Below are 12156 nucleotides of genomic sequence, written 5' to 3' on the forward strand. Positions count from 1 at the left end.
CTCAACAACATCCTCAAACCATGAATGCTTAGCTTTATTCCCAGAGTTTATGATACCAAAACAGTGTTTAATCATACGGCCAAGTACATTTTGACACATCTACCTTTGTTGGGACATGATGGAGCTGTTTCCCATGATACACGCTAGTTGGGTTTTAGTGAGGGGAAGGAGTTACGAGAGCAGATTAAATGTGGGGAAAATGCCAGATACAGTGCTGGATATACATGGGGAAAATAAACTACAAAAGGATCAAAAGCAAATACAAAAACACCAGCAGTAATTAGGTAGTAGGGGCAAGAGGCACTTTCACTGCCACCCTCCACTTAAAGTAACATTCAGAAATGATCCTCAGGGGCTTCCTATTATTTATCTGTAACTTGTAGCAAAGGAGAAGGGGAAAGAGGGCACACCAGGAAGAAATCAGGAGCGATATTTAAAACACAGCAATCTGGTTAGAACTTGACAGTAAAGGGGTCAACATAAAGAAGGTGCAGGGCCAAGGACTTGCTGAAGTCTACACATGGAGGACAGGATATTAGGGAAAGATGACTTTAAAAGGACGAATGTTAAAGGAGAGAAAACAACTTAGGTAAATAAAATGCTGAAACAAAAGAAGGGGCAAAGTTGCCTGCAGGAATGCCATGATTGTGGGCAACAGGCTGCCTGTTACAGGGCAGGAAGGGAATGTCACAGGAAAACTAGTACTGTTATCCAAGGAAATGAAGTTACCTGATGACAGTAAGAGGGTCTGGCTTCCTAAAACTTGTACTTTGTCAGGACTTTATGAAAGAGCTTCAGAAAGCTGGGGACAGGTTTATATGGATGGCTGGGGTGGTGGGAGAGGAGGAGAGATGATCAAGGAGTAAGTCCTTTAGGGAAGGTCATTTCAAAATCATTATTACAAAGAAAAAAAGGTGAGGTACATGAGGTCAAGGCTAAACCACCTGGCCTCAGGAAGACAGTGCTGACTGGGGTGGATAAGGGGCATGGCTGAGAAGGGGGACTGAGGGGCCTGGGAACAGTGAGTGCACAAGCTGACAGCCAATTATGCCGGAAGTGAGTGAGGGCGGTGTGAAATGAAGGGACTGTGGCTGTTTGTCTTAAAGCTAGCTTGCTCTAGAGCATGCCTTTGCAGGTAGCAATTTGGGAGGGGAGAGGATCCAGGAGGAGGCTTCAAACACACAGAAATGGGAACCAGATCCCAAGGGCTCACGTGGCTTTGATCCTGGCACTTTGTTACACAGGAGGGAAGGCCCAGAAGGTAGGAAGGGCACGGAGCCCCTCTGAGTGCTTTTATTTTCTCTGGGAAAGAAAGAGGCAAGCACCTGAGCCCAGGCAAGGAAGGGAAGGTCGCTGAAGGTCTTCTTGGAGAAACGGTGACGACGGTCACACAGGAGTGAAAGAGCAAATGCAGCACGCCTGGAGGCAGGGCACCTGGAGGCAGTGCTGAGTGACGTCTGAGAGCTGGGGTCTTATGGGCAAGGTGAGTGTGCGTCTCCAGCACGGTTCAGTGGGTCAGCTGTGGGACTGCTGAAGGGATGGGTGGGACTTGAGCGAGCCTAGCATTTTGTCAGGTAAGAAGAGTTCAGGCTGCCAATGGATGAGGAATCTAATGATGGATGTGCCGTCCAGTCTACCTGGCTAGGAGGCAACAGTGACATCAAAGACATGACCATGGGAACTGGGTCTGGCATCTGGAAGATGTGCAGTATCATCTGACCACAACTGCTCTTTTTCAGCCCAGTTGTGAAAATCATTTACTACTTCACCAGCTAAGGTTCTACAGCTAATGTATGTAAGAACACTCACCCAGAATTTGGCCAGTGAGTCGCTTCTCCATAGCTATAGTTGACAAGATCACACTTATGATTTATGACTTCTATCATCTATTGGAAGATCAAGAGTCTAGTTAAGGCAGTAATTTACAGAAACAGATTAGTCAGTAAAATAAAGGCATGGAATCCCATAGTTTCTTAACCAAACAGATTGTGATTCGAATCTAAGTTTATAAATTATTTCCGGGCATATGGCTAATAAATGTAAGAGAAGATAGGAGGGACAGAGTACAGTAAGCAGCCAATAAAAAAAAAAACTAGTACTTGTAGGATGGAGTAGAGGAGATGGAGAGAAGAAGAGGCTATGGAATGGTTCTTACTAATTCTAAAATCACTAAAGTAAAATATAATTTGTATATTAACATGAAATGTAGGATAATAGTTAAATTCTTCTTAGGCTGATGGAGTAAACTGGCTAAGTAGACTTTTTTTGTTGTTTATTTTAAAGTATCACGAAATAGCTTATTAGGGGATTTACTAGAAGTGAGAAATATGAAAATTTTATCCTAGTAATTTTTAATAAAAATAATTTTAGAATGAATTAAGCATTTTTACTTTTTGAAACAATTATATACACCAGTTTCAAGTATTCTTGGTAATCCAAGAGTACTTTATAAACCTAAAAATGCCCCAGACGGCCTTCCAGACCAGCTCCTCCCAAACACTCACGGCTCTTATGAGGCCGGTGCCTGTCTCCATGGTACTTAGCCTCGTATCACCAATCTTGATGGAAAGAACTTGAGCACCGGGAGCTACACCATTCCGTTCAGGTTCTTCTGGAAAATGTCCAGTGGCTATACTAGCTACATGTGTTCCGTGAGCTCCTAGAGGCAAAAAGAAGGGAAAATGACACAGTGCTTTTTTCATAGATTCAAAGTTTTAACCATCTAGTTAAATTTTCATATATGATAAAAATAATCAAAGCAAAGTATACTCTCATCTTAATACCTAGTCGTATATCATTATCCTAAGTACCTTATCAATAATTCACAAAAAAGGAATCTTTGAATTATGTTATGCTACTCTGCACCCTGTTCACCAAGAAAAGCAGAGGCACCAAGGTAAGAATGCTCTCGTGACACACGTGACTGACGGAGCTCACAGCCGGCAAGTAGCATCATCGTTCCCATCCAGAAGAAAAGGGACCCAAAAGAAAAACAGGCAAAACACTTGAAGAAGCATTTCAAAAAAATAGATAACCAAATAGGGAATAAACATATATATAAGACATGAACTCCATCAGCCACTTGGGAAATGCACATCGAAGCCACGAGACCCCTACAAAACTTTCGGCAACTGTGGATGGGGAGATGCTCTCACACTGCTGGTGGCAGTGCAGACCCACACCTGCAAAGCTGAACTTAGGCATCCCGTATGACCCAGTAGTTTCACCTCTAGCTACACACCCACAGAGACGTGCACATATGCAGTAAAAACAGATGCAAAAATGTTCATGGCGGCATTGTTTATACAATCCAAAACACCTTGAAACAACTCCAAGATACGTCCATAGTAAATGGATATGTAGTATATTCATAGAACTGAATATTAGCAATTAATATGAACTACTCTGATACACTATAAGATGGAGCACACCAAAATAATGTTGATCTAAAGCCACACACAAAAAGTATACATTGAATAATCACATTTATATAAATGGTAAAAACATTAAGTTTAACTCTGTGAAACTGCTCCCTATTTAATCATTTCTTACCTACAAAAACAGCATTACCAGGTGGCTTAAACAATGTGGTGATGGAAATCAGGACAGTAGCTAACTTCGGGAGATGAAGGGACAGTTACTGGTTAGGAAGAGATGATGGGGGCTTTCACAATGTTATTTCTTCACCTGAGTGGTAGGTATGCATTAGTGTCTGTTTTGTGGTAAGTCAATGTGTGTACAACTTGTGATTTGCATACCTTTCTCTATGTCTAGTACCTATCAATAAAGCAAAAATAGACCAAAACAACTAGGCTTATTTTTAAGTGAAAAAGTTTCTTAAAAGACATGGGTACAGAGAAATATCCCACTACTGTCAGGTAATAACAATACAAGTGTGATGGTAAATGCCAAATGGCACTGGCCTTAATGCTTGGTGACAACAGAGTAGTTGGAACTCCAGGAAAAATGAGAGCACGGGGCCCTTCTAAGAGGGTCTGTGCAATGCTGCGACTCTTCTGCTCTGGACAATTGTTGTCATGTAAGAACTTGGGTCCAATATTATTTTTTCCGGTAAAAACAGAAAAGCTGGATTTCAATGTAATTTTTCCCTAAAACATATCTTTTCCTACCACCTACCAATTGGAGTGTCTGAAATTAAGCAGACTGATCACAGCATGAGGGTATGTAGAAGGTGTGGAGCTCCTGGAGCACTCACATTCTGCCAGTATGTAAGAGAGCAGCCACCGTAGACAATAGCTTAGAAGCTTAAGACGTAAAATACATACCTACCTACCATACCCAACCAGTTCTCTAAGTATCGGTCCAAATCAAACAAAACCCTATTTCCATACATAGTCTTGTACGCAAATGTTGGAACAATCCAAATGTCTATGATAATGTGGAATGATAAACAAACCGTGATGTATCCACTTGAATAAATACTATTCAGCAATAAGGAACAAGCCATTTATAATCATTATAATTACATGGATGAATTTTAAGCCATATTTTTTAATCCACTTATATAAAATTCCAGAGAATTCTAGAAAAGTAATCTACAGTGACAGAAAGAACTTCAGTGGCTGCCTGGGGACATGGGAGACAGGGTTGAATCACAGAGGAAGACAAGCAAACTTGTGGGGATGATGAACACTTTTATTATTTTGACTGTGGTGATGGTTTCCTAGGTGTACACATTTTTCAAAACTTACCAAATCGTGTATATATACATGGAGTTTATTGTACTTTAGCTATAACTCAGAAAGTTGCAGTGGAGGAATATAAGGAGTTAGAGCCATCCTACTTCACTCTCCTTGCTTCCTCCTGCAAGTACCACTGTCTGGAAGCTGGTGTATATATTCTTCCCGTCTATATTTTTACTATACAAGCACACAATATCCATAAACATTGCATAGTGTTATTTGGTGTGTTTATACAAATATTTAATCATTAAGACATTTCTTCATTAAAATTTATGTATTTGAGATTTGTAAGTATAGGTATATGTAGATTTATTCATTTTGATTGCTATGTAATAATTCTATTGTATGAATAAAGCACAATGTTGAAAACACTTATTCTTTTGTTGCTAGGTGTTTAGCTAGTTTCCAAGTTTTTTGAAATTACGTGGAATGGTTCAATGAGGATCTTTTTATCTGACTCTTTGTACCCAAGGGTGAATTTCTCAAGGGTTAATATTTACAAATGCAATTACTTCTCATAAGATAAATTATGTTCATACATTTTTTTGTGGTAGAACCACATTTGTTATCTTGGAATGACTCCTACATGGTTACCCTTTAAAATACAGCAACTTGCCAGGGAAATCAAATCATATTTATTACTCCAGATCTAGTTCTTTAGTTGGAATCTCTAGATTAAATTCTCTATAAGGCTGCTTTTGGCTATAGGAAGTTATCTTATAACTTCATAAATTAATCTCTAGTTAGCAAATCTATAATAGAATACCTCCACTGGTCACAATGGACAGCAGGTTTCCATCATCATATATATTAACGGAGTAATTCAACATCTCAGCTGTACCAAAAGAACCATATTCTTGGGCCTCTTTGTAGTTTCTCAATATGGTGGATTTACTCAAGTCCCCAGCTTCATCTGAATCAATGCAAGCTCTGTAAATTGAGAATAAAGGGTAGATGATGAAATGTATCTGTTTTCTTTTCTAAAAATCACAATATTGTTTCTCAGGTATCTTCCTACCACACTATCACTTCTACCACAATGCACACAGTAACTGCCTGGTTTAGAGTCCTCTGCTTTGTGGAGTCATCATCAGTGAGGTAGTTTACAAGAACCAGTCCTTAAATGAAGGCATGTATAAAAGGCCTTAGGAACACTGTCCATCACTAAAGTCCAGGCAGAAACTATCTAGCTACTTCAGAAATTAGACCAAAGCACAGCTTAGAGCTTTAGAATAGTTTGAGTGATTTTGACACATAGTCTTTTGACACTTCCTGAGTCTTTTAGAATTGGCTTCATGACTCCAACAGCATATGCAAGCTCCTTAAAACTAATGAACTATATTGAGCCTTGGTCTGATAGTTGTAACAGCCTTAGGCAAACATTCATCTTTCACAAAAAATATTTTCTATGTAGTTTTATGGTTGTCCTCCTATCTTTTCTTTCCCCATTTTATTAACTTTGTAATTTATATATATTCCAAATACTAGAAAACAGTCTAAGAAGACATGAACATACAAGTCATAAATGGGATGTACATCATTTAAAGGCCAATATTATGCTTTTAGCTTTTAGACCTTTGTGCACATTTTCTAAATAAGAGCAACTATGTTTGAATAATTCAGTCAATCACAATTGCTACAATGAATTAATGAAAGCCCACTAATGTAGAGAGGGCATTTATTGTAAACATTAAGGCATATACTTCACTAATACGCTAAGATGATTTGGCAAGAAGGATCCCTACAATTGTCAGTTGGTTTTTATGTACACCCAATCAACATAGGCTAAAATGATTTACAGCATTTCAAAAAGACATACAATATAGCAAGACATAGGGGACTGAACACTTATGAGGAAAATGAGGTCAAGAGAAAACAAGTGGCATATCAAATGGAATCAGGACTGAGGTTAACAGGTAAAATGCATGCCCCCAAATCTTTGATATTTGCGAGACAGACTAGCACTTCTCTTTCCAAAATGTATGTAACTGGCCAGTACCCACCCTGGACATCCTCCCTTTTTTCACCAGCCTGTCACACACTATGTTCCCAGCAGTTCCTGCATCAGCCTCTGGTCTTTCCTCTCGCAGCCCAGGGTCCTACCCTCTTTGCTTCGCTAACTGCTGATCCTTCAGGGAAGTCTTTCATGTTTCAGACTGGCTCAGAGGTTCCCAACGGTTGCTCCTTCAGGGTCTAGAGCCCACAGAAGAGCATTCATAGAGTCCACCTGGTACAGAGGAGGTACTCAAATATTTGCCAATGAGAAAAGAATGAATGAATCAACTTTTTTTTTTTAATTTGAAAAATCTTTTAATGTGTTATAACATCCTGGACAATCATCAGATCTTACTACTACTTAAAAAAATTTTTTTTATTAAGGTATTATTGATATACACTCTTATAAAGGTTTCACATGAAAAAACAATGTGGTTACTCCATTTACCCATATTATCAAGTCCCCACCCATACCCCATTGCAGTCACTGTCCATCAGTGTAGTAAGATGCCACAGATTCACTGTCTGCCTTCTCTGTGCTACACTCCCAACAACTTTTTTTTTCTTTTGATATTGTTAATGTACAATTACTTGGACATTATGGTTACTAGACTCACCCTATTATCAAGTCACCACAACATACCCCATTACAGTCACTGTCCATCAGCGTAGTAAAATGCTATAGCATCATTACTTGTCTTCTCTGTATATACTGCCTTTCCCATGAATCAACTTCTTTAACAACATTCTCATGGCAAATACAGTGGCACATTTAACAGATCAGTTTCTTATGACCAAAGTCAACATGAAGTGACTCAAACACTGTATCACAATATAAATATAAAACTTAGTGACTTTCCTAAGTAACTCCACAGAGGGCAAATATGAATGAGGTTCAGGGCCCTATCTTTCAGAAGGGCTGGTTGTCATAATTCCAGAAACAGTTGTTAGAATGGAGAGAAAGAGAACATGAAAATGGGGTTAAAGTACATACGGGAGCAGACAGGAAAAGGGGATTCTGGTTTAAAAATTCCTGGATATTTTTACATTTCTTTGTCCAATTTTTTATGGTAAAAACCCACAGCTTTCATCAAAATCTCAAAGGAAACCTGACATAACGAGGTCAAAAACCACTGAAAAGAAACAACAGTCTTTCCTTTACATAATCTTCTGTAAATGGTGTTCCTTTTAACCTGTTTTTGTTCCATGTTGAGTAACAATTGAGTTTGACACTATGAATCCTGACAAATACTTAAGAGTATAATTACGTTAGTTAACCACAGAGATCCAGGTTTAACACTGAGGGAGGGCAGACTTGGTGTTCTTCATAAAAACAAAAAAAAAAACTGAAGGTTTTTCAGGTCCCCTTACCTTACCTCAGAAATGGTTGGCACTTACAAAACAATAGTGCCTTGATTCCCCTTAGGTAAATTTAGGATCTTTAAGATTCTTCTCAAAAACTCCGGATCTAACTCTGAGATGGGGTGATGGAGTCAAAGCTCAGTATTACACACAGGATCATGTAAAAAACTGAATTATTGATGGAGTACCTGAAAGCTTAATTCTGCTGCATTTTTCAATGATTCTATTTTCTAAAACATTACTCATGTGATTTCAGATTTTACTTCATTCATATTGGATTAAATTTCATTTTTCCAACACAAAAATTCTAAAAGATGTCTTAAAATACTGTTTACAAACTGTTACAGTGTGTCACTTGCTTTGTCACTGCCTTAAAGACCATGGAAAGCTTTTGGGAACATGGACTGGTACCAGGGACCCACATTCTGGACCTACTGACCGCAAACCCCTTTCCCTTGGGACAGATTAGCCACAGTGTTGTCAGCCTGAGCAGGAAATGAACTGAGACCACCCAGTGCCCTACCCCAGGCCTGCTAATGTTGTAGTATGTCCCTCAGTCCTTTTGTAGTGTATTTTTCCACATTTACTCAGTTTCTTTCCAGTATTTTCCTCAAATTTAGCCTTGGGAATGATTTTATCATGTTACACCATGTGGTGGATGTACCAGTTTGCTAAACCACACACTTGAGGACTTAAATGATAAACACTGATCAAAGCTTTCTGCAAAGCTTTTGAAAAAATATTGTTCACAAACATGTGCACAGCTGCATATACACACACCCAAACAACATACCTGAATACATGTAAAAAAGGCATTAATATTTGAATCATAAAAATATGGCTACATGCGATAGAGTGGAGAGATTAAAGATGGCGGTGTGAGAGGTGAGACAGAGGCCTCCTTCCAAAACCAGGTGTAATATGAAAATATAATTAATACAACTAATCTTGAAAGAGCAACAGGAAAGAAGGCTGCACCAGAATGCATACACCTTGAGAAAAGAACAGACCTCACAGAGCAGGACAACGTACCAAAGCCGTGATCTGGCGGGACAGGCAGGAGGAAGAGAAACGGAGCGGGGAGGGAGTGGAGACCTGGGACTGCTGAAAACACCCAGCCCTGGAGAACTGCTCTGGGAGCATGAACCTACATTGCATGCTGTTCTGGAGATCAGTGAGGTTGGAAAGCTAAGACAGTTGGAACACCTGGAGAGACTGAGATTCCAGCCGCTTGTGGAAAACAGGGATCCACATCTGGCTGCTCTGGGACAAAAGGAAGGTGGTCAGACTGAGAGACGTCCTAACAGCGAGAGGGCTGCTAAAGGGGCAAGGACTGCCCAGAGCTTGCTGTTCAGGAGAAAGGACAGGTGGACAAAATTGTCCGGGAGCACAGGTTGGGAATTTTCAGGAGCTTCAAGGCCTCCATCCCCCTGGCTGGCTACGCAGCTCCAAGGCCCCCCACTGTGATACAGAGCCTGCTGGTCCTTCCTCCCAACCAACCCGCACTAGTTTGCAAACTGGCAGCCCCTGTCCTTGCATCAGGCCAGCCAGAGGGAAGCCCCACCTAGGGCAGCTACAAACGCAAAGCATAGAGGCTTAAACCTGTGTGCTCAGCCCACTGGTTCTGGCAATGGAGGCAGGCATAGCAGCTGGGAAGCAGGAAATAGCTCTTTCCAACCCCCAGGCACCAGCGCCACTCCCCTGGGACCCCCGACATCACTCCAGGGGCTGAAGAGCTCAAGAGAATAGAGCTTCTGGGCACCACATACAAATATAAAACCTCAAAAGAACCTGGCTCAAACCAAAGTCCCACAAACAGTAGAAAAAGGGTCAAGTGAAACTGAACTCATCAATCTTCCTGAAAGATATTTCAAAATAAAAATCATAAACATGTTCATGAAGGTACAGAAAAATATTCAAGAACTCAGAGAAGAATTCTGGACAGAGATTCAATCATTAAGGAATACAGTATCTGAAATGACACATACAATGGAGGGAATTAAAAGCAGATTAGATATAGTGGAGAAGAGATGACAAATGGAATAGATATTAAAGAGGAATACAAAAAAACTGAGGCACAGAGAAAAAAAAGTATGTCTAGAAATGAAAGAATATTGAGAGAACTGTGCGACCAATCTGAATGGAATATTCGCATTTTAGGAGTACCAGAAGAACAGAGAGAAAAAGGCATAAAAAGTGTCATTGAGGAGGTAATTGCTGCTAACTCCCCCAATCTGAGGAAGGAGTAATCTCTCAGGGCATGGAGGTGCACAGACCTCCTAATACAAGGGACCTAAGGAAGACAACACCAAGACATATAATAATTAAAATGGCAAAGCTCAAGGATAAAAACAGAATATTAAAAGCAGCCAGAGAGAGCAAAAAAGATCATATTCAAAGGAAAATCCATCAGGCTACCATCAAATTTCTCAACAGAAACCTTACAGGCCAGAAGGGAGTGGCATGACTTATTCAATGCAATTAAGTAGAAAGGCCTTGAACCAAGAATATTATACCTGGCAAGATTACCATTTAAATTTGAAAGAGGGATTAAACAATTTGCAGATAAGGAAAAGCTGAGAGAATTTATCTCCCACAAACTGTCTCTACAGTGTATTCTGGAGGAACTGCTATAGATGGAAGTGTACCTAAGGCTAAATAGCTGTCACCAGCGAAAATAAAACCACAGTGAAGAAAAAACAATTAATTACTAAGCAAATGCAAAATTAAATCAACTATCACCAAAGTCAGTCAAGGGATAGACAAAGAGTACAGAATATGATACCTAATATATAAAGAATGGAGGAGGAAAAAGAAGGAGGGAAAAAAAAGAACCTTTAGATTGTGTTCGTAATAGCATACTGAGGGAGTTAAATTAGACTCTTAGATAGTAAGGAAGTTACCCTTGAACCGTTGGTAACCACGAATCTAAAGCCTGCAGTGGCAATAAGTACAAACCTATAGATATTCACCCTAAATGTAAATGATCTGAATGCACCAATCAAAAGACATAGAGTCACTGAGTGGATTAAAAAACAAGACCTGTCTATATGCTGCCAACAAGAGACTCGCTTCAAACCCAAACACATACACAGACTGAAAGTGAAGGGATGGAAAAAGATACTTCATGCAACTAATAGGGAGAAAAAAGCAGGAGTTGCAGTACTTGTATCAAACAAAATAGACTTCAAAACAGAGAAAGTAACAACAGACAAAGAAGTACATTACATAATGATAAAGGGGTCAGTCCAACAAGAGGATATAATCATTATAAATATAGATGCACCCAACACAGGAGCATCAGCATACGTGAAACAAATACTAACAGAATTAAAGGAGGAAATAGAATGCAATGCATTCGTTCTAGGAGACTTCAACACACCACTCACTCCAAAGGACTGATCAACCAGACAGAAAATAAGGAGACAGAGGCACTGAACAACACACTAGAACAGATGGACCTAACAGACAGCTACAGAACACTCCACCCAAAAGCAGCAGAATACATTCTTCTCAAATGCACGTGGAACATTTTCAAGAACAGATCATATACTAGGCCACAAAAAGAGCATCAGTAAATTCAAAAAGATTGAAATTGTACCAACCAGCTTCTCAGACCACAAAAGGATGACTCTAGAAATAAATTATGCAAATAAAACAAAAAATCCCATAAACACATGGAGGCTTAAAAACATGCTCATAAATAACCAATGGAACAATGACCAAATAAAAACGGAGATCAAGCAATATATGGAGACAAATGACAACAATAATTCAACACTGCAAAATTTGTGGGACGCAGTGAAGGCCGTGCTAAGAGAGAAGTACATTGCAATACAGGCCTACCTCAGGAAAGAAGAACAATCCCAAATGAACTCACAATTAACAAAAATAGAAAAAGAAGAACAAATGAGGCCCCAAGTCAGTAGAAGGAGGGACACAATAAAAATTAGAGCAGAAATAAATAAAATCGAGAAGAATAAAATAGAAAAAAAATCAGTGAAAGCAGGAGCTGGTTCTTTGAGAAAATAAACAAAATAGATAAACCCCTGGCCAGACTTGTCAAGTAAAAAAGACAGTCTACACATATAAACAG

The 12156-nt window shown here is 39.5% G+C and overlaps 1 protein-coding gene across 7 annotated transcripts in view; it reads right to left on the bottom strand.

Moving 5' to 3' along the window:
• Positions 1-12156, bottom strand: part of TPP2 (tripeptidyl peptidase 2) — a 75167-nt gene that overhangs the window by 40809 nt on the left and 22202 nt on the right. For all 7 annotated transcript variants that reach the window (XR_005063070.2, XM_073212382.1, XM_073212380.1 and 4 more), the window contains 3 exons: positions 5470-5633; positions 2505-2659; positions 1810-1886 (listed from right to left, as the gene is read on the bottom strand). Coding sequence is in view for 6 of the 7 variants with exons in the window: in XM_073212382.1 (XP_073068483.1) it covers positions 1810-1886; positions 2505-2659; positions 5470-5633 (396 nt within the window). In the remaining variant the exon portion in view is untranslated. The remainder of the gene's footprint in view (positions 1-1809; positions 1887-2504; positions 2660-5469; positions 5634-12156) is intronic.

Source organism: Manis javanica, chromosome 9, assembly GCF_040802235.1.
Source record: "Manis javanica isolate MJ-LG chromosome 9, MJ_LKY, whole genome shotgun sequence".
In the NCBI taxonomy this organism is placed as follows: Eukaryota; Metazoa; Chordata; class Mammalia; order Pholidota; family Manidae; genus Manis; species Manis javanica.